The 22,379-nt window shown below is 46.8% G+C and overlaps 1 protein-coding gene across 3 annotated transcripts in view; it reads right to left on the bottom strand.

The window, feature by feature from the left end:
* kmt2a (lysine (K)-specific methyltransferase 2A) overlaps window positions 1-22,379 on the bottom strand; it is a 38,600-nt gene that overhangs the window by 7,000 nt on the left and 9,221 nt on the right. The window contains exons 3-26 of one of the 3 annotated variants that reach the window (XM_006795470.3): window positions 18,976-22,313; window positions 18,268-18,445; window positions 17,294-17,522; window positions 16,189-16,916; window positions 16,015-16,088; window positions 15,678-15,914; window positions 15,409-15,555; window positions 13,941-14,039; window positions 13,504-13,624; window positions 13,269-13,382; window positions 12,909-13,090; window positions 12,199-12,375; window positions 10,722-10,832; window positions 10,385-10,458; window positions 7,155-7,369; window positions 6,943-7,037; window positions 6,718-6,855; window positions 6,472-6,630; window positions 6,226-6,337; window positions 6,053-6,131; window positions 5,748-5,908; window positions 5,510-5,656; window positions 2,770-5,410; window positions 27-2,681 (exon numbers count right to left, since the gene is read on the bottom strand). In XM_006795470.3, coding sequence (XP_006795533.2) covers window positions 27-2,681; window positions 2,770-5,410; window positions 5,510-5,656; window positions 5,748-5,908; window positions 6,053-6,131; window positions 6,226-6,337; window positions 6,472-6,630; window positions 6,718-6,855; window positions 6,943-7,037; window positions 7,155-7,369; window positions 10,385-10,458; window positions 10,722-10,832; window positions 12,199-12,375; window positions 12,909-13,090; window positions 13,269-13,382; window positions 13,504-13,624; window positions 13,941-14,039; window positions 15,409-15,555; window positions 15,678-15,914; window positions 16,015-16,088; window positions 16,189-16,916; window positions 17,294-17,522; window positions 18,268-18,445; window positions 18,976-22,313 — 12,211 coding nt within the window. The remainder of the gene's footprint in view (window positions 1-26; window positions 2,682-2,769; window positions 5,411-5,509; window positions 5,657-5,747; window positions 5,909-6,052; window positions 6,132-6,225; window positions 6,338-6,471; window positions 6,631-6,717; window positions 6,856-6,942; window positions 7,038-7,154; window positions 7,370-10,384; window positions 10,459-10,721; window positions 10,833-12,198; window positions 12,376-12,908; window positions 13,091-13,268; window positions 13,383-13,503; window positions 13,625-13,940; window positions 14,040-15,408; window positions 15,556-15,677; window positions 15,915-16,014; window positions 16,089-16,188; window positions 16,917-17,293; window positions 17,523-18,267; window positions 18,446-18,975; window positions 22,314-22,379) is intronic. The other 2 variants (XM_035909808.2, XM_035909807.2) reach the window with 2 other exon arrangements.

Genomic DNA, 22,379 nt, shown 5'->3' with positions numbered 1-22,379 from the left:
AAGTCACAGGTCTGTTAGTGTCTCACCTTGGGTTAGAGGATGGGTGCTGTCCTGCAGGGTTGCTGAAATGTTCCTCAGGCAGAGAGGCCTTAAGCTTCTTCCCGCTGCTTACATCTAGACTCTGCCTGCTCCTCTTCCCCTTCTGTTTGCCTTTCTCTGCTCCTGAAACTGCAGCTGCTGCTGACACTACTGTGGAGGTAGGTGGCATATGCTCTGATAACTTGGAAATAGGAGTTGTTCTAATGCTCTGGGAGTGCATGGATGTCTGTGTTTGCGTGAACACTCCAACAACACGTCCCTTGGTGGGACTTAGAGGGGTGGATGGAGCAGGCGCTAAAGTAACAGTGCTGTTTGCACATGAGTCCACAAGCTGGGGTCTGTTAACGGGTTGAGACTGATGTTGTAAGTGAACACTGCTGACGTCTGTCTCTCCTTGCTGGTTGACAGCCATGCTGATAGTCTGTTGGGAGGGCAGGACGCAGATGCTGCTAGCTATTGATGTCTGAACAGGGGAGCTTAGCTGTGACATCAGAGGTGCTCCTCCTGCTGACTGAAGGACCACAGACTGATCTGACAGGCCCAGGGCGTGTGGACTTGCTTTAAAAAGGAGGTTGCTAATCTGCCCTGTGATCTCAGTTGAGCTGAGAACAGGGGTGGAGAGTGATACTGATCCTGGGGCAAGAAGTCCAGCTGCGCCACTAGGGGGAACAGACACAACATTTAACACTGACTGGCTGGGGTTCAAGCCAGAGACTGAGCAAGGTAGGAGATGAGCCGAGGAATCGTGGCTCAGGATACCAGGCTGGGCAGTACCAGAAAGCCTCTGCTGAAGGAGAGTAGTGGGATCTAAGTACATCACTCCGCCGGATTTTGGTCTCTTGATTATATTGGGAATCTTGCGTTGAGAAGTGGAGAGAGTGCTTAACTCAACTAAGCCACCAGGTTGACCGGGGATGCTAGCAGTAATCTGAGGGGAAGACAGGTTGATGAGGGTCATATTGGGAGGGCCTACTTCAGACGGGGCCAGAGTGGGCTGGTTACGGGAGCGCCCTGACTTTTTGCTTTTTCTTGGCAGAAGACGAGAAATGGGCCTCTTCTTGCCATGAGCAGAGGCAAGTACAGTCGGGGAAGAGGTGAGAGAGGACGGACTCGACACTATGGCAACACTGGGACCCAACTCGTGTGGTCGACCGGCCTCCGAGACCAGAATCTGGGACTGGTCGTGGGACTGAGACGGCAGACCAATGAGAAGTCCTGAGGTGGTGCTAGGGATTCCTGTCTGAAAGCCTGTCTGTGTGGGTCCTGTGAAGGTGTGAATCTGAGAGGGGTGAGGCATGGTACCCAGAACTTTGCCCCCAGCGGGAAATATTGATTGGGTTGAAGACAAGCCAGTATTTAACCCCGTGGTAAGTGTCATGGAGCTTAGCACTGTAGGCGAGCTAGAATCCATCACTCCTGTTGCACTAATCTTTTGGGTGACACCATTAGGGACAGTCTGGAGGACATAGAGAGGCTGGAATTGTTGGTTGACTACAATAAGCTTATCAGGACCTGGTTTGATGACTGCTGGGCTGGACACTTGAGCCTGGGAAGGTCCTGGGCCTGGTGCTGGACTGGCGCTGCCTGCAGCTGCTGCCGCTGAAGTCGGGAGGTATTTCTGACCCTGAAGAGGCAGCGAGGGTGAACTTGGCAAGCCGGGAGTACCAGAACTCCTTGGAATATCCTGGTTAGCTGGTGCCTCAACTACCTGGCCAATAGCAGGGCTAGGAATAAACTGCTCAGGAGTCATATGACCTTCTGAGACCTGCGTATCCCTGTTTGCCAATGACGTACCATCGTGCTGATTCTCTGATGGTGACACGCCTGGCCCTGCTCTCTTTTTGTCCCCACTCTTTTCCCCGCTGATGGTCTCTGTGTCCGAGTTCAAGCCCAGCATGGTGCGGTCTGAGGTATTTGAGATGAGACTCCCAGCGCTGTGGTTCTGACTGGTGCTGACAGTCGGGCTGCGTGTGGTCAGGACAGAGAGGTCAGACGGCAGCTCCAAAGGAAGATACGGCTCCTCCACAGATATTGAGCTATTCACACTACTCTCTACGACCCCTCCGCTTTCCGCACTGGGCAGCGGCTCGGAGAAGTCATCAAACAGAATGTCTTTACGTCTGTTGACATCCACTCCAACATAGCTCTCATCCAGCAGCAGCTCAGAAGAAGATGGCTCAGACTGCTGACCCAGAGCTGGCAATGACATAGAGGGGGTGTTCAGGACAAACTCCATGATATCTGATGGCAAAATGTTCCCACAGTCATCGCTGTTGTTGTTGTCAGAGTCAGATTTAAGCAGGTCTGTGCTGAGGGACAGCTGGGCCTCGAGAGGATCCTGACTCTGCGGCTGGGACTTGACCCCACCTCCGAGTGGAAGACAATTTTCCTTCTGGTTTTTTCTGCCTTCTCGGGTGTTTCCACTAACTGCTCCGCCACTGCTGTCTGCCTCTTTGCTTGACTCGTGGGAGTCGGCCTTCTCAGTGTGTCTCTCTCTGCCTCTCCTCTTGGGAGTGCTTTTATGTGTGGTGGAAGAGGACGTGGCTGTAGTGGTTGTGGTGCTGGTGGTGCAGATGCTGGTATCACTCTCCGACCCATCATCGACGCCATCAAGCTGGCCGATACGCTGCTTGCCCAAGGTCCTGTTAGGCACAGCAAAGCACACATCAGATTATCAGAGACAAGGAGATATTTCAGATATTTCACTTCATAAAAAATGTGTCTACTTACAAAGCGCTCAGCATGTCCTCTTCCGCTTTTTGCTGAGCCCTTCGTTGCTGCTGCTCCTCGTCCTTTAGAAAACGCTGAAGCTGGGATCCCCTTCCCAGACACTGGTCTAATCCTTCTATAGATGGCAGGCCCTCACCAGGGTTAATTATTGTTCGAGTGAAGTTGTAGTAATAAGGATCCTTACCCCTATGTTTCATTCCACTGTCTTCATCCTCGCCACTGTCTCCAGATGAAGACGTGGTGCTCATATCGTCCGCTCCATCGACCTGCCCCTCAGCTGACTTCTTGCGGCCACCCGTCCTCCTCTTAACCACAGTCCCAGCTCCGTCACCGCTGCCATAAAAAGGAAGGTCTTCCTCACCATACGAGCGAACCCCATAGAAAGGCGTGAGGCCAAAAAACATGTTGGAGCGTGCGCGTGCGCTGCGTCGAGGGTAGCGCCGCTTGGCCGACCCTGATCCGTCACTGTCATCTTCGTGATGTTTATCCTCCATACCCCTGTCATGGTCATCTTCGGGGCCAACGCCCTCATCCTCAGTGCCTTGCACGTGGAGACCGCGGTGGTCTCTGAGCTCTCCGCGTGGGCGCTCTTTATGCAGTTCCTCTTCCTCTGTGTGAGTCTGGGTGTCAGATTCAGAGCTGTCACTGCTGCTGGCAGAGGAGAAAAGAACAGTACATGCGGAGCGATGACCCCCCTGGCCAGCAGGAGAGACTATGGGGGCAGTGGTCGTGGGGCAGGAGGATGAAGAAATACTAGTAACGGTGGTGGTCCCATTAGGGTCACTCTTAATATCAGTCTTTAGTGGAGCTGTAGCTGGGGATTTAATTGATCGCTTCTTCTCTCTGGAGGACAGTGAAAGCTGGTTAGTTGCTTGCTTGCTGTGAGACTGTGAAGAGGTCTTCATAGTCTGGTGCAAGTTGTCCAGGCTGGAACTGTTCTTCCTCTCTGGACAGGAGTAACTGTCTCTGTTCTTTGAGGATGACCTGTCCCCACCCTGGGTATCATGCTTCTCTCCCTGAGCCTTCCCATGGCCTTTGGTGCTGTTTCCTAGCATTGGAGCTTTGCTTTTGCTGCTGTTGTGGGAAGTAGGGTTGGTAGCGTGCATGTTGGAGCTGCCGGCAGCTTTAGCATTATTGTTGAGAAGGGGAATCTTGTTGCTGATGTTGACGTTTTGAAAGGTCTTCTCTCTGTCACGGTCTTTGGACACGTCTCTGCTGCCTGCTGTTTTAACTTTGGGGTGTTTATCTTTGGCAGCTGAGGCTGCAGCTGGAGAGGCCAGGTGCACGGAGCCTCGTTTAACAGCATCATCCTCCGCTGACGTCCTCGAAGGCCACAGAGGCTTTGCGGTCGCTGCCGTGCCTGAACCTGACGAGCACTCGTTTGATTTCCGTGTACTGGACTTCTGAAGTGGAGGTTGTGGGGAGCCGGATTTTCCAACAACAGAGTCCTTATGGAGTGATGATGATATTAAATTTCCAGTGCTGCTACTACTCTCCTTCCCTGAGCTGGGCTTGTCCTTGTTCTGGTTATTGTTGGACGCTGGGCTGGACCTCTGACGAGGCAACAAACTGAGGCTTGCAGAAACATCCTGATCTTTGCTTCCATGTTTCCCTTGCTTGTCTGTCTGCTTGGTGCTGCCACTTCTCTGCTGGCTTGTGTGAACAGCAGTGCCAACGGGAGGGGAAGACTGGCCTGAGCCTGCAGGTCCCAGTCTTGGGTTCTTACTCTCTCCTCCAGAGTGTTTAGACTGGCTGTTTGTGTTACTGTCCTTCCCTGAGCCAGAGTCTTTGTTTCTCTCTGTGCTTCTATAACTGGAATCTCTAGACGGAGGTCTGCCCTTGTCAGCATCTCTGCTGGATGATCTGTCTTTACCTTGGCCTGAGTCTTTTCCTGTTTCCCTGCTATATGGTCTATACTTTTCAGAGTCCCGTAGTCCTGTATCTCTATTCAGTGACCTACCTTTGTCCATATCCTTATAGCTGGGATCTCTAGAGGATGACTTACTTTTGTCAGTTTCTCTAATGCTTGATTCTCTGCTCGCCTGTTTTCCCTTCTCAGTGTCTCTGTTTGTTTGTCTCCCCTTTTCGGAATCTCTTAAATGATCTCTACTGATCGGTCTGCCTCTGTCAAAGTCTTTCAGACCAGAGTCTTTACTCAGCGGCCTCCTCTTTTCTGGCTCTTTGGTTGACATTTGGTTCCGGTCAGAGTCTTTCTGCCCAGGTTCTCTGGATGATCTACTCTTGTCAGAATCCTTAGAGTCGCGCTCTCGACTCGGGAGTCTCCCCTTGTCTGCTTCTCTCGTCGCTTGGTCTCGGGAAGGTTGCTGTTTGTTTCTGTCCGAGGAGAAGTGTCGACCTCTTTCTTCGTCTTTTTGAAGTGGGCTCCTTGCTGAGTCTTTGCTGAAGTGTTTGGACTTTTCGGGGTCCCTGGCGGGGGAGGGAATGAGTGGAGGGGGTGAGGTCAGGGGTCGTGACAAAATGTGAGATGTGGCGGTGATTCCTCTCTGTCTGTTAAGGTGCTGGGGCGGAGGGGAGAGGGAAGGCGAGCTGTGACGACGTGAATCAATATTCCGCGTACTGGGATTTACCAGGGAGTCTCCCACTGTCACAATCTCATGACTTTGGGGCTGTGAAGAACCTCCTAAAATAAAAGAAATGAACTGTTAAATTCAGACTAATTAAGCCAAATAATCTGTTTGAAATCAAAGTTTTAAGTGAAAAAAAGGCTGCACATTTGTACCTGGAGATGGCATGGGACGAGGACCTATTGACCGTTGACAAGGGGGGTAGCTGGGATGTCGGTTCCTGGTGTAAACCCTGAGCTTGGGGGTATTGGCAGGGGAAAGTGTGTCAGAGCGCCTTGGTGATTCAAATGGATCAGGAAAGTCTAGAAGTGAAAAAGAAAGAGAAATGCATTAGCACATTATAGCTCTGAATATGGTTCTCACTGTAACACACACATTTCTGAACTATGTTACCTGTTAAGGAAGGTGGGCTGTGTGCTATTGTGCGATTCTCCTCAGGAGCCATCATGTTCTTTAGATCAGAATCTGCCACTGGAGGGTGACAAACTAGGATCCTGCAGGTATACACGCAGCGTTTTCGTGCATCTAAAGTACTCCAGTACACCCTCGAACACCTGCAAAGACAATTTATTTAGTTGAGCAAAGTTGGCAGCTTCCTTCGCCAATCAGCAATTTAACTGCACAGAGCAAAATAACGCTGGCTTTTAAAACAGCAAAAAGACTTTAAGATAAAGGTTCAAAACAACAACAAAACTCACTGGTATCCCACAGGAAAGAGTTTCCGTTTGCAGTCTGAGAGTTCAGTTAGTATTCCCAAACAATCAATTGCCATCGAGCCTGAAATGAAGATATTTAAATCAGCGGTCAGCAGAGCAGGAACTGTGAAAGGTCAGGGAAATGTCACAAAAGAATGTACGAGCAATCAACCTACCAATCATCATGTGGACATTTTCAGGCTCCAGTCCTGCCAGCCACTTCCTCCTGAGATTAATGCCCTCCATGTCCACCAGGATCCTGCGGGTCACCTCAAACCCAGACACCACCTCAAGAAAAAGTACATAAACAGAAAAGGTAAAGAGAGAACTGAGAATCTAAAGTCAAAGCTCTGGCATCGCATGGTTTATCCACGCAAAACACCTAAGTGTGCTTTTAGTGATATATAATGAGATTTCCTTACTTCTCCTTTGATGAGGTCCCTGTGCTTTGGACAGTAGACTTTTTTATCTTCCAGGAAGCTGCAGTGGCACTGGCGGGCACACATGAAGTGGTAGTTACTGGTGCAAGAGGTAAGGCAGCAGCTAACGGTGGCTCCTGGCTTTTGACACTTCTCACACCGCTAAAAGAAAGTACAAATTGTAAGCGTCCAATAAAGGTGCACTGAAAAAGAGTGGAAAATTATAAAGAACTAAGTGTTCTGGTTTACCAGCTGTTTTCCCCTGAGAACAGCCATATGAACATTTTTCAAAGACCCGTCATCATCCTCGAAGACCTCTGCGGACCACAGAGCACAATTCACATGGGACCACTCATTCTGACCGATGTACAGCAGCCTGCCTCCCTCCTAAAACAAAGAAAAGAGTGAAAAGTAAGAAAGACTCAACCATGCGGTCTGCGTCCTGAATTTTGCTGCTACCGGTAAGGCACTCACATTGGTGTTCTCGTCTCCATACTTCAGGCACAGGACGCACTGCCTGTTATCTGTGACGCCTGGTGGAGGAGGGAGCTCTGGGCTGTCCTCGCGATCTGGAGAGAAAGCAAGAATTCAAACACAGCTTGAATCTATATGAAAACCAGTCGACAAAGCAGCGTGCAAAACAGCAAGCATGCAGGCATTAGTAACATATTTGTAGTCCGCCTTACCAGGCGAGAGTAGGGGCGGTGGGAGTATAGAGGGAAGTAGCGGAGGAGAGGAGGCCGGAGAATCAGGTTCGCCGGGGGTCTTGGGCTGGGGAGCAGGGATGATCTTCTTCATGAAGTGTGGGTGCTCAGCACGGGAAAGCTCCTGTCTCTCCTGCCACTGGGCGTAGTTGTGGTCTAGGGACGGCGGCAGCACAGCGTTGGGGAGGAGCCCACTGCTGTGGAACAACAACAGAGACGGGCACCATTACCTGGCAACCTATCAGCAATGAAACTGATTGGGGGGGGAAGCACATTTATTTTTGTTTTGTTGCAAATGACCCCATGTCACATAAGCAACTGATGACAAAATATGATCACGATTTGTTACATGGGTTTAACCCCATCCCCCACCCCCCCACCAAAGATATAGCAGATGATGTGGACAAATAATGTTGGGTTTTTAAATAAATAAATGTAAACCATCTGCTTCATTAAATCAACACAAGTTATCGGCAAACGGTGAGAAAAAGCCTTTTATTCCCGTTCATGTGTTCTTTCTGATTCATTAGTTGACTGCCACATTTAGGTCATTGCCGTTGGAATATATTGTGTGACAAGTAATATCTATCCCTATGGTACAGATGATATGATGGAGCTGTTTTTTTTAAGATACTAAAAAAATAAATAAAGTCTGAGCAGCAAGTGAACAGTGACACCCATGTTAAATAACCACATTCGAGGAGTTCTGCCAAGTCAAGAAAGCCTGGGTAATTGGTGTGATGTAAAGTCTCACACTTAATAAGCCAGCAGAAGCTTCTAAAAGCAAATCCACCCAGCAATGGCCACAGGATACAGAAGAATCATTGGTTTCCTTGACTGGAGCACTGATAAATAACACAATGAACTAAACTGACAAGCAAACCGCAATTAGACCACAAGTATTTATCAGCGAGTCTTCAATTGAAATATGACACTGTTATGGTTACCCCCTCAAACAATGCCCGAAGGCAAAGCAGAAGAAATAGTCTGAGAAAGCAGAGCGACTGAGCTAGTTGGTGAATGGATATGTGTCAGAAAAACTCCAACATGCAGAGCAGTAAATTTCCATCAACTGTCTATTTAAAGACTGAAAAGTTATGGGGGAAAGTCAACTTGTAGCTATTCCCTCTAAAAATGTCAATGTTCTTCTCTCTGTACACAAAGTATTTAAATTAAAAGCAGGGGATTTTAAACATAGCATTTCCAAATGCACTAGTTTTTTTCAGAAAAAACACAATACTAGAATTATTTCAGGGAAAAAAATAATTACCAGGTTCAGTATTATTAGCCCAAACCACAAACCACTGCTGTAAAGTGATGGGATTTAACTTTGCAATGCTCAAAGCTTGTAAAATCAAGTTTCTTCTCAACCAAAACTCAGGATCATCTTCCAAATAACACACAATATAAAAACATCAGCAAGGGTTTGAGCTGTAACTTCATGTCAAAAACTAAAGAAATCAGTTTAGACTTCAGAAAAAGAACTGTTGATGCTCACAAAGCAGGAAACAGATATATAAAGTCACCACAGTGTTTCCAAGTGTCATGAACAGGAGTGAGAGGTATCATCAAGAAATTCAAGGAGAGCCAAACAGAACAGATCCAGCCTGGCAGATGTAGGAAGCAAAAGATTTCACACTACAAAAAGACTGCAGGTCTGCAAATTTGCAGACCAAAAAAACCCTCAAATTCTGCATAAAGAGACACTTTTGCACCAGACTGAAGTATATTAAGAAATCCTTTGGTAGGATGAGAGTAAACTAGAGCACTTTGGCCACAAAGACGATGATTATATTAGGAGAAAGAAGCGAGAGGCGCACAACCCAAAGAAAACGGTCCCTGGAGTGAAGCACGGTGGTGGGAGTATGCAGTCACCAAAAAACCCCAAAAACCTGGGTCTGGGTTGTTGCTCTGTCTTTGACCGACGACCCAAAACATCCATCCCTCTTGGTGAACGACCTCCAGAAGACCAAAGTGAATGTTACTAACTGGTCTGCAGGCTGCTATCAGGCCAAAATGACTGACTATTGACTATTAGCATCGTGGGAGCAAATAATTCTGACCCTGATCATTTTTGGTTTCTGTGAAATTATTTTGTTCCTGTGTGGAAAATAAAAGTAGGATGTTTGGAAGTGCTGTGTTTCAAAATCCCATTAAAAATGATCACAGGGGGGGAAATATTCCTGTCCTTATCTATTAATAATATTAGTTCTTCAGTACAATAACAATAATATTAATTCTTAGTACAAAGGCATGACATGCTCATATGTTTCAGTGACTGGAAATAACTACAGTTTATCTCTGTGATCCTGTCTTCTTCTGTCTTTAAAAACAGCACCAGGTATTGTAAGAATACGGATCTATTATACTGACAGTCTATTTGATTCTACTTTCATCACTTGGTGTCTAGAGGGTTAATTAGATCAGAGAAAATGCTGAATCTATTTTATTACTGTAGCTTTAATATAGCCTGGGACCTTTAACAGCCACTGCCAGAAGGAAATGTTGTATCAGCGATATTCTCCACTCAATCATCAGTTGATCAAGTTGTTAAAAAAAGTCTGGATTGAAGTGTTTTAGATCCCTATGTTTGAAAACAACAAAACGATTTCCTTTACCAATCAACGAGACACACAGACTATCACATGACACCGTGATCTCGGCCCTTGGTTTGCATTTTCATTAAATATCTCGGTGAATGTTTGTACAGCGAACCCACACGTTTTATTCTTTTCAGTTCACAGCGTTCTGGTTCCCTCCTATATACAGATGATGATACGGTGCCTCCCAAAGAAACCACATCTTGCTCCTCATTTCAATAATTACAGACCAGCAGCTCTTGAAAACTGCAGTTCTCTGAGGTTTTTGGACAGGCTCGCTTTACACGAGTATTAAAGTGAAATCTTCTTCTCTGTAATTACAAACATAACTTGCAATACAAGTTTAGAAAATAGTGGCAAATAAAACACTTCACACAGTATATTAAGACTGAAAGCACTGCCTTCTGGGTGGCATTGCTTAGCTACTGAATTTCAGATTTTGCTCATATTAGTCTGAGCTCATTTTAACTTCATTTTAGCAAATCTTTTGTTGGTTATTTTAAATGCATTTAAATAATTATTATTATTAGTGCCAATACGAGCCACTCGGAACAGGTAGTGAACACTCGTATGAGCTCTTGCATTTGCTAAGGTATAACGACGGACACTCACTTGGCAGAGACTTTTTGGCTTTCCCAGAATCTGGACTCTTTCACTTTGAACCATGGAAAGGTTCGGTCCATTTGCTGAAACAGAGAATGAATTCCATTAACATTACACATCAGCCTACTCAAGCACTTGTGCAGACCTGCATTTGGAAGCGATTGTGAATGTCGTTGGCGCGGCTTTAACTCGATTAGGACAATTAACCTGTAACTGATGAAGGAAGAAGAAAACGCTTCTCACAATGTCTACGTAAACGTGTGTTTCGCTGTTGTCATTTAACCTCATTTATGCTTGCTGTGTTTCCAGCCGTGCCGTGAGACTTGAGCTGATCTGAGCTTCTTACCCGGATGAAAAAGCACTTGACCATGCTGTTGGCTTTCCTGCTCTCAGGTTGGCCTCCGTCACTGTTGATGGCTGTCTGAATGATTCGCACGATGTCATCGCTAAACTCCAGCTGGGAGAGAAATGATGAACACAAATGGCACACAATTAAGCTAATGAACATCGGTGGAAAGGACATTATCTCAGCCATCTGTGTTAATTTCCCATTACACAGCACAGGTCTGACCAGGGAGTCAAGATGTGGCTACACATAGCAGATTAAAATCAAATATCAAACATGCTCTAAAGTATGGCTGGGCCATATCATACCGTTCACGGTAATATCGGTGTAATTTTGGGCAACGATAGGAAAATGAAATATCGCGATAGGATATGGGTAAAACGCGCGTGCCCAGTGCCTTTGTTTACATACGCACATGGCGGCGACGCAGAATGAGAAGAGCGAAAGTGGATTAAATGAAACGGATGAAGCAGAATTGGTTTGTTAAAATGCTGCAACTTCAGTGGTGTGGAACTGGTTTAGCTTTCGTCCGTCAGATACACAACAAAGCACTATTTTTGGTAGAGCATGCTAGCGGGCCGTCGTTATTACTGTGTTGTTTGGAAAATACAGCACACTTAAAATCAATCGTGTTTGATTTTTCTGAAAATCGACAGTGCCCCTTATAATCCCGTCTGCCTTATGTATGAATTCTGGTTGTGTTTACTGACCTCGAAACGATTTTATGTACACGGCGCTCGAAAATCTGTCAGATGTTTTAGTACGACTTTGCTAAGCTACGAAGCTGCACCGCCTGATGGCTTGTCGGAGCATAACGGCTATCATAGGCAGGAGCCTCATGAAGTGATACGTACTGCGCTTCAACATAATATTACCGTATTGTGTGTGTATAACCTCTTTTTAAGTTTTGTGAATATTATACATGGTTATGCTGAGGATATATCGGCCAGTTTCTACTGGAAATGCCTTTTGGTTAAACTGTCAGCAAGGAATTTGCACTATTACATTTTTATATAACTTTAATGCACATAAAAAACAGCTGCTTGTTTAAGTGAAAATACATTGATGGAGTTTTTTGCACTAATAAAGTTGTGGAGTTGTAAAGCATTTTGTCTAGTGTCAATTATATCGTCAGTTATATCGTTATTGCAAATTTTCAAATGTATATCGTGATAAATATTTTTGGTCATATCGCCCTGCTCTACTCTAAAGGCTGTGATTTAAAAAGAAAAAAAAAATACAAACTGCTTCGAGAGAGCTTGTGAGCTTTGTCATATGTTTAGAGAAAAAATATCTGTGGTTAGCCTGCACAGATCCTCGACTACGTGTTCTCTAGTTACAGAGACTGATGAATTGCTTTTCATTAAAATGCAGCAGACAACACACTTGTCATTCCAGTTTGTCAGCACGGCAGAGATACCGGAAAACAAATGGGCCCCCCCCCCCCAAAAAAAAGAAAGAAAGAATGCACACTTACCAATGAATTGTACCGGCCTTGATCCATCTTTTTCTCAACAGACTCCAAATCTGGAGGGGAGTCGCTGGGAGGTGTGGGGGTTACTTCTGTCAGGACTGGAGGATCTGGGCCCTCCGGGGAACGACGGGATGGAAGACTCTCCTCCGTCTCTGGATTCAGCTCTGGTGGCTTCACCGCCTGCTCCAAAACCACAGAGTATAGCTCTGACTGATGTGGTAAAATAAGCTCAGGCTGTGTCTGGTCAAAATGTGCCTGTATCCATCAATATCCATCATAGCACCACGTGGTAAAAAAGTAAAACTCAGCACTATAAAGTAATAAAGTAAAATAAAATCAGTGTTTCCCACACACAGACTTTTCTTAGCTGGCCATCAAGGTATATAAATACCTGCCTAAGTTTATTTGGTAACACAAAGGTTGGTATTTTTGAAATTTCTACATGTTTAAGAGAGTTTAGCTGCGACTAACTAGAAAGGCCCTTATTAAATTTACTTGGCAGTTCTCGACTTCACAGAGGCGACCTCAAATTTATTTCTCACAAAGAAACTGGAAAATGAAAAATGTGCAGAGGAAATCCTTAAAAATGGCAGTCTGCAGAACCTAAATCTGTGGGAAACACACTGCAAATGATGCTATAATATAAAAATCTGATCAGTGAAATGTTTGCAATATGGCAAAGACTCACATCGATTTGCAGGTGTGTATCTTACCTGTCTGTACCGTAGCAGGTGCGTGGATGTGCGTGAGTTGAGCAGTGCAGTGAGGACGTTGCGAATGCAGCCCTGAAGTTCCCTTTCCAACGCCGCCCTCCACTCGGGCGGGTGTCGTTCGGTACATTTGGTACATGTGTAGGCAACGCTCTCTGGCTTTGACAGCAGTTCATACATTTCATCTGCGACACAGCGAAACGGCAGGTCATTAGGTTTATTGTTTTTCTGCATGTCATCAGCGTGACAGCGCTCAGAGGGCAGCCTGTCAGTCATCTGCTCAGACACTGACGAAGCACACAAGCTGCTACAAACTGATGAAGAGCATACTGTCAATGTATTACTCGCTATGGAGCTTCTCACCTGTGAGATTCTCACACTTTGCATGAACCCAATGGTTGCAGCGGCCACACAGCATCATTTTGCTGTCATAATCATCATCGTCATAGCACTTATCACACAGTGGGCAGAAGTTCCCTGAGAGAAGAGATTAAAATTCATCAAGACCAATAAAATACTGCTTACATTCAAATGTCGTTGTATTTTTTTTTTTATTGCTGGTGATACTGATCAGTCATCTACTGAGCTACCTGCTCACCTTTAGCAAAAAGTTTGGCACAATCGTGACACATGGAGAAATCATGTGACCACTGGGCATCCCAGGACTTCCCAGGTTTCGTGGTGCCACAGCTCTTACAGCGCACACACTTGGTGCAAACCTGAAAATAAGAGGCACATAAACAACATCGTTACTACACGGTGTAAACTCGTAAGCATTCGTTTAAGGAGTGGAAAGTGTGTGAAAGTGACGCTGTAACAGGAGCAAAACGTTTTCCTAGACGCTGGCTGTGCGAGGTCGCATCCATGTAAGTAGCACAATCTTGAGAAGAAGGAAACGTGTGAACTCGGGAGAGAAATGTGCGAGCATAATGCTATAGTTTGGTCACGCAGTGGTGCAACTGTGTTACATAAAGGTGAGAAAATAGTGAGGGTGTTTAAGAGAGGAGGAGGAGGAGGAGGAGAGTGTGTGCATACCCAGATTCTCTTCTTCTTGGTGGGTCTGGTTGGGTAGTTGGGACCCAGGCACTCTGGGTGATAGCTGTTGTGGCACTTGTCGCACTCTAGCAGCTGCTGCTACAGGGAGAGAGGTAGAAAAAGTGACAAGAGGTTATTTGTATATCGAGTTAGGCAGCAGTAACATTTTCATCCCTAACAAACAGTTCTGCTCCCTGCAAATCAGCAACAAAGGCTTTGACCCATAATTGCAGTACTCGCCTTTACCACCAAGTGTCACGCTAAAATAAATGAATGGTAGATACAGCCATGCAGTATTTTTTAAAAGATGAATGGTGCTTCTTTTACACAGACGTCTTGCTCTAGTGCTCCCTCCAGTTTATAGCAGGGCACATTCATAGCGTGTGTAACAGATGGATAAACATCATTATCTAAGGCATTATGATGCAGCTTTAATGTGAGCTGTATAGTGCTCTTGTCGACAGCTGCTTAAGGGTTGAGCGCAGTTGAGTTTTTCTTGTTTTTTCTTTGAGTAAACACAGCTATCCCATTTAAAGTTTTTCCAATATACAGTTAATGTGCTGCAGGACATTTTCATCACTGAGCTAGCAGGGATCCTAACCCCAAATGCGAATGACAAACATTTATTAATAATGACCAACAAGCTAAGCTGGAGGGCCTTACTGAGGATCAGCAGCAGCACCCGGGCCTGCAGGATAGCCCCTGACACTTCTGAGAGAGGCTAACAGAGAAAAAGGGGAGTGATGGTGGAGCCCCGAAACAAGAAAAAATGAGCATGTGGTGCAGGTGGGCATTTATAGACGTAAGAGCAGGAGGAGAGTGTTTGAGATGTTCCTGAAGCTCCTAAAATTTAGATAAATTATCAACAATCAGAAGTTGCAAATAGTCAAAGTTTTATGATCATCCAGCACTTGATGTGCTATTTCTTCAGCGGCCTGATTTGCCCGTAACTTCACCAGGAGCTGAGATTTAAGTTAAGACACACTCAGTGGTGGAATCAGAATGCCAGAGACCTACTGCTTAGAGGCAGCTCCTTGGTCAGAGACGAAAGCCAGTACAAAATAACGATTTACTTTACGCTCGCGGGCAGAGATTTATTTAAAGATCTAGCTCCAAAGAATCTTTTTCTTTAGCCTTACCTTCTGCTTTTCCCACTAAATGGGCTCACATGGGTTCACATATCTTGCTAACATGTACGGCTGTTTGACTGCCTTTCTTCCACCTGATGTGTTCATTCATATTTCTAAACCCACAACCATACAAGGCTCACAACATGCACATTTTACACATGGCTTCAGTTAAATGATAAAAACATGGCAGGAATCCAAGAAGCTGATTAAGTGCTGTCTGCTGGCTAGACTAGCAAGCTTCTTTCTAGGGAAGATTCTCCAGTCTTCACACACTGTCAGTCTGAACCAAGCTTCCGTGAGCGGCTTTAAAATGTACAGAACTGTATCGAATGGCTTACTTTAGTTTTCTGGTGCTGGCGCCCACAGGCCTGGCAGTATCGGCATCGTCGACAACACCAGTTCTCAAACTGCTCCTGGAGAGGGCGCTCCGATTCCCCCAGGCAAAAGAGATGGAACGGTTCACAGCATACCTGGCAGAAGACAAACTACATGCAGAGAGAGAGAGAGGAAGACGTGTTTGAATATAAGCTCAGCTTCTGCGTGGATGAAAGGAAGCTCAAAGGGGGGAGGGAAAAATAGAAAATCAAGATGATGCCAAGATTTTTACCTCCACATTTCCACTGCTTGCACACAAAAAGCAGAGCACCCTGGGTGTGATAGGCACAGAGGTGAGCAGGCTGAGGCCACCAGCCTCCCACACCTTCTCCACATCATGGTTCCTTTTGAAATCCACTCTGATACGATGCACTCCGTCGCAGGGTGCTCTAGAATTCACCTGGCCCCTAGTCGAGGGAGTGCTCTGCGAGTTTAAAGTACTGCTGCTCGGGGGTTTAGTGGTCAGAGGCTTCACAAGAGGGGGTGACCAAAAAAAACAAAAACAGTGTTTAACAAATGCTTACGGCAAAAGGTTTGATGGACATCTTATACAAGTAAAACTTTATTACCTTGTCTTTTGGTTTGTGTTTAGGAGAAAGGGGAACAGAGCGAGAAGTTGGCTTCTTTAACTGTTTTGATTCGGCTATTAAAAAAAAGAAGAAAAAAGCGATGATATTAAAATAAGAACAAGGTAAAAAAAAAAAAATGCAGTTTATTGGGAAAAGGTATGGCTATTTACTTACCTGTATCTGAAACTACTGTAGCTGAGCTCTGCTGTTGCACTGAATGCTGCTGCTGCAGCGGCTGTGTTTTTTTCTTGGGTTCATTTGACAAAATCTTGGGTGAAGCATCCTTTTTTGAACATGCCTGACTGGTAAGTGTCCGTTGCTGCTGCTGTTGTGATGACGGCTGAGACTGCGTAGACTGAGAGGGGGAATTTTGTGCAGAAGATGAGGATGAAGAGGAGGAAGAGGAGGAGGAGGAAGAAGAAGATGATGAGGATGAAGAAGAAGACGATGAAGTGGAAGAAGATGACGTGGAGGTGGAAGCCGGTACAGGCTGCTGTGGCTTGTGCCCCTTTTTACCGGGGGCACCGCTTGGGACCGTGAGCTGCTTGGGTTCTGACGTCGGTGCGGGAGACTGAGCCTGGGCTGTGGATGCGGCGGAGGCCTGAGGGGGATCGGCTGGGGCAGGGGAGGATGCGAGGGCTGGCGATGATTGCTTGGATAATGGCTGTCTTGACTTCTCCTCTCCCTGCCTTAGAGGAGGAGGAGGAGGGCTCTTTTTACGGGGAGGTTCCTCTTTTGCTGGAGCAGGAATGGGTTTGGGACCAGAGTCCGAGTTTGGTCCTTTCACCGGATTGAGGCTCTCTTTCTTTTCCGGTGGCCTCTTTTTCTTGTCCTTCTTGCCTTTACCTTGCTTTTGAAGAATCTTTGAGGGCATCCACTGTAAGTTCTGACACTTTCTCATCCTGAAAAGCAGATACACAAAATTTTAGCTTCCATCCTGCCCTTAATTCCCACCACAATGACGATGTCTTTGATGCATCTATAATTCTACCATCAACTGTTCGTGCTGGATGTTGATCTAATGAATCTTGTTAGTTACAGTTACAGAAAAGGAGGAAGAAGAAGACATTTTAAGACCGACTCTGACTCTATAAGTGTATTGTCTAAGCTTTGAAAACAAACCAAAAAGAAGTATTCACTGGCAAATACCTCCCACTTCATCAGCATAATGAACGAGCTGGATACAGTAACAGCCCATTATATTTTGTCACATAGCATAGTTACATTTCCAAGAACGTGCATGTCAAGCTGCTGACTTCAAGTCAGGAATAATACTCACTTGCAGCATTGCTTTTTAATGTTTCGCCCTCCAAACTTAGGCTTATCCAGACAGTTGGTACATTCACCGCAGTCTTCTGGAACCTGGCAGCCTGAGCACTGGCCACAGCGCCGCGACCGTCTGCCCTTTTTAGGAGGAGCTTCTTGAACGGCCTTTTGCCGGGTCTCCCGTGGCTTTATGGGAGGGGACTGAGGCTCTGCCTCTTCTGAGCCCGCAACTGAAGACTTGTCTGTAAAAAAAAAAGCCAAAAAAGGAGGATTTCATTATTACTGACACACAGTTTAACACAGAGAGTCATAAAATAGCACTATTAAGAAGGCAAAGATGAAGAAATTTACAATATTGATAAATAAATTATTTTTTTAAACAAATGAATGAATCTTAAATTCTGGCTTATTTTAAAAATAATACATCTAGTCAATAAATCAATAACAACTTATTTTTTAGCCACTGATAGGTTTTTATTTAACCTAATTCCCGACCATCACTATTAGGTCATCTCGCCTAAAAAATTTGCATGTAACAACATGACATGAGACCAGTCAAAATAACAGGGACGGGGCAGCCAAACGCTTCTCACTCCATCACCACTCCACTGTGTACTTGTGTGCCCATCAATGATTGAATTTCTCTTCTCCTGTGATTAGCCTGTCATCATTGTGTGCTCCAAACTGTTTCAGGACTTGCACAAATGTTGTGTCATGAATAAAAAACCATTTAGCTCACGCTGCTCTGCAATATTAGAAGTGTACACATGTCACAGTCCCAATTAAGACCCCACCCAGAATAGCCAAGTCTTGCACAAGCTGAACTAGTCTCTGTACCTTTTTTTTTTTTTAATTAAAACGGTTAAAGATTACCATGAAGTTTACCATTTAAAACAACTAAGCAATAATATCATCCACACCAAAGAGTGTTGATTTTTGCATTTTATAGACAATTCAGTAAACTTCAAGTATGCAGGTGTGTCTCACCATCATTCCCCATGGAAGACAGGATCTTCTCTCTCTCCTCCCAGGGCAAGGCACTAAGTGTGGGCATGTCATCAGGGAACACCGCTCGGTTACGGCCAAGAGCCACAGCTGCACGACGGCATACATGCTTGATGCGCGGTCCACGGACCGATGCCTCCGACGAATCACTCTCTTGACCCTGCAGACCACCGCAAAAAGTGCAGCGAATACTCATAAAGAGCATCATGATAACAAATATGCAAGACAATCCTACAAATGCACAAACTTGCAATGCAAAAAGACAGCATGTTCAGCTTATTGTTAGATGTTAGTTACGTTAGATGTGAACAATCTGACCAGTGTGCAGGTGAAGATTAAGAAGATGTGGAAACAGGAGTGCAAGGCGTGTCCTTAAAAACCCAATTTACAATTTTAACAGCAAAAAATAAAAACAGATGAAGATTCTGCATAAAGGACTTTCATAAGCAAAGCTACTGCTGTTTTGTGCATAATGCATTAAGCGAGGAGAATTCCCCTTAAGTAACACCCTCCGTGGGACTTTCCTCCTATCAAGTTTCAGTCTGAGTACAAACTCAGGTTTCTATTTATAGCAAACATTCATAGCATTATGTCAAACTCATTTGCTTGTGACTATACGATTTAAATGAGAAAACCAGACAGTCTTTTTGTTGAGACTCTATGAAGGCGACGCATGAACATGAAACTGACCTGGACCTTTGCCTGATCTGTAGGTTTTAGCTTGTTCTTCTTTATCTCAAAGAGCTGGGCTTTGGCCTTCTTCAGTAGTCCAACTACCCGCTTGTCAGTCACAGGGTGTTTCTCTGAATTTGATAAAATTTTTCCAATAGAGGAAACAGGAAGTTGTTGTCTGCTGGGATGCACTGGGAGGCTTGGTGTATTTTGGCTGGGAGTACTTCTTTTCTCTTTCTCTTTTTCCCCATCCTCCATCTCTGCTCCCTTCTCAGAGGGCCTGCCTTTCTTAGGCAGACGTCCTTTAGTAAAGGACACAGGACCAGTGGAAGGTGGCACATCTGAGGAAGCGGTGTCAGAAACCGTGTCAGCTGATGTTGATTTTTTTCTCCCCGGAGCCTTTTTTGGAGCAAGACCATCAGAGTCCCTCCCATCTACAGTAAACAGACTAGAAGGTGCATTAGGGGAGCCATCTGGTGTAGAAACCCGACTTCTTTTCTCCAAATCCTTCTTCCCTTCTCTCTTATTCTCCTTCTCCTTCTCACGATTTTTCTCAGAATCTCTCTCTTTTTCCTTCTGAGCAGGTTCCTGGGGAGTGGACAAACATTTTTCTTTACCACCCTTCCCAGCTCCTCGCCCTGTGTCTTGGCCACTGGGAGGAAAGAGAGGGAAAAGTGGGGAAGAACCGGATGATGCAGCTGACATGGGAGGTGGGTTTCCAGTGGCCCCTCTTCGATTATCGGGTGTTCCTTGTGAGGCCAGTATACCGTGTGATACCGTAGAGAAAGTGTTGAAAGGAGCAGAAGTTAAGGCACTAGTGGCTAGTGGGCTTGCAGACACCCCTGGCAAAGAGCTGGGGTTACTACTGGAGGCAGAGCCTGGCAGCACAGATATCTCTGAGGCCCCTTTCCCCATCGACATCTGGCCTCCTATTTGGCTGCTGCGTCTGGTCATCGAGTGGGATGGAGACCGTGGATGGCCACGTAGTGTTCCCGGAACCGGCCGTCTCCTACGCCGCTGGGTTCTGGTGGAGCTGGGTGGCGTCTGGTGTGGGGAGATTGATCCAGGGCTGCTCCCCGAAGATGACTGCAGGGTAACTGACTCAAATATCCGAGAGTGAGCCTCACTGGGTGTAAAGCGTGGAGCACGAAGCAACGGGCTGCGCTTTTGAAGTGGTGAGTCAAAGCGGGATGATGGGGGGTGCTGGTGGTGAGTGTGGGGATGAAGAGGGGCAAACAGACGAGTCCCACTCCCCGCTCCGGTGACCGGTGCTGGAAATGCAACCGGAGCAGCTCCCCCTGCCCCACCAACACCCAGCCCGACGTCTTCAGGTGTGAGAGGTGGAGGACGGAAGTTGTCAAATACCGGCTTGCGTATAAGGCCCTCCTTGGCATATTTAGCAGAGGAAAAGTACTGCTGTTTCGGGTGGGACAGGGATGTCCATCGGAAGGTGGGCTCTCTCAGAATTGAGCGACTTCTTTTGTCTGACAAGCTGGGCAGCACTGACGGTCCAGGGAGGAATGGCGGGATGGGGTGAGGCATCCAAGACGACTGGGGGTGGTGTTCACTAATAGCAGCTGTACCAGTGGAGGTTGACTGGGGAGGCTGTGGAGGGGTGAGGAGAGGGGGAGGTGAAGAAGACGAAGAAGCTGTGGATGAAGCTTGCTGGGAATTTACAAGTGCAGAGGAGGACATCAGCACTCCTGTTGGTGGGCTAATGATTGGCTTTTTCATCCCAGTGGTGAGCGTCTCTCTTCCCCTCTGTTTCTGACCCCCCTGGCTGACCCCCTGCCGTCTCCGGCCTCGTTGATTCCTCTCTGCCAGCACATGCTCTGCCTCCGGTTCAGAGGGAGGAGACGCAGGCTGTGAGGTGTGTAGCAGGTTGGCCTCTCTCTCTCCCTGTGAGGACGGAGAATGATCCTCTGGCTCTGACAAAGCCTGCGTGGCCTCCGAAGCCTGGGAGTTGCACGATGAGTCATCCAAGCTCGGGCTGCTGGACCTGGAAGACTCTGCAGAAGAGAGTTGTGAGGAATGCTGTGACACAGCACTTGAGCCGCAAGATGGCGCGCTACTGCTGAATCTCCCATTGGCTGTGTTGCTGTTGCTGCTATTCAGAAGACCGGCAGCTGTTGATGGAACAGAGGGAACAGGGGCAGGAGATGAAGGAGGCGGGAGAGAGTCAGTCGGGGCAGTGGTACCAGCGCTAGTAACAGCAGATGTAGAGGAGACAAGCACAGGAGAAGGGGATGAGGAAATGGTGCAGGCAGGTTGGGCAGAAGTGGAGACAGATGAAGGGGCTGTGTCTAAGCGGGGTATCTTTGTATGGGGTGCTGGGGTTCCAAAACTCCCTTCATCTTCAATGAAGCGCTTGGGTGTTTTGATGATGCGAAGGGAGACAGTGCTGACCACGGGCATAATGAACTGCCTGATGTTCTTCAGCGGGGTCTTCCTGATGCCAGCTTCAATGGCTCCTCCCCCACTACCCCCAATGGCTACAGCTTCTTTCTCCAGTCGCTTCTGTGCTCCTTTCTTAGCACGTTCCAGCAGCTGTTTGGCGATGGTAGCATCAGGGCGCTTACACGGGGGGACGATTCTGACCGGCTTTCTGTGCCGAGGGCTTTTTCTGAGGCCCACCGCTCTGCCTGGCTTGGAGGGAAGTGGGGAGGCAGGTGGATTGGAAGAGTCTTGGTCCCCAGTGCCATCCACACTCCTTAGCATGGGCTGCTGAGGTGTGTGTGGTTCTGCGGCCCCACCTCTGATCCTGAACGTTTTATGTTTCCCTTCCCCACATTCAATGGAGGTAGACAGCTGGGCGGCAGCAGCAGCTGCTGCTTCAGCTTTGAGCCTCTCAGCTGATGGTGGTCGCCCACGTCTGCGTCGGGGAACACCGGGCAAAGTCTTGAGGCGTGACTTCAGAGGGGTGAGCTTGGTCTCTGTCAGCCTCTTCAGGTTGGTAACTTTGGATTCACCCCGTCCACCTTTGGAAAACCTCGCCTCAGTATCATGTGGCTGAGTAGAGCCCACTGGCACCTTCTTGCCACCCTTTCTGTCCTTGTCCTCCTCTGTGTCCAGCTCAAACCCAACCTGCCTGGTGTCCTCCCCTGCTGCATGGCTTCCCGTAGTCCAAGCTTTCTTGCTACTTGAAGAAGGGGGTCGGCCTCTTCTCTTTTCTCCGGTCCCAGGTGGCCTCCCAGGTAGCCTTTTCACCCTTTCAGCTGGTCTTTCAAGTCCCTCAGGTTTGTCCTGTGTTGGGGAGGGAAAGGATGATGGGGAAGGTAGACTTGCAGCAATTTTCTGGGCGGACAGGACCCGTGGCGGGCGCCCTCTTGGCTTCTTCTCCTGTATAGGTGGGCCTGCTGATAAAACCAGAAAAACAAATAAATAACCAGGCACAAACAGCAACACCTATAGAAAAATTGTAC

The sequence above is a fragment of the Neolamprologus brichardi genome, chromosome 14 (genome assembly GCF_056152115.1).
Source record: "Neolamprologus brichardi isolate AB-2024 chromosome 14, ASM5615211v1, whole genome shotgun sequence".
Classification (NCBI taxonomy): domain Eukaryota; kingdom Metazoa; phylum Chordata; class Actinopteri; order Cichliformes; family Cichlidae; genus Neolamprologus; species Neolamprologus brichardi.
This window is presented reverse-complemented; position numbering and strand designations above follow the sequence as displayed.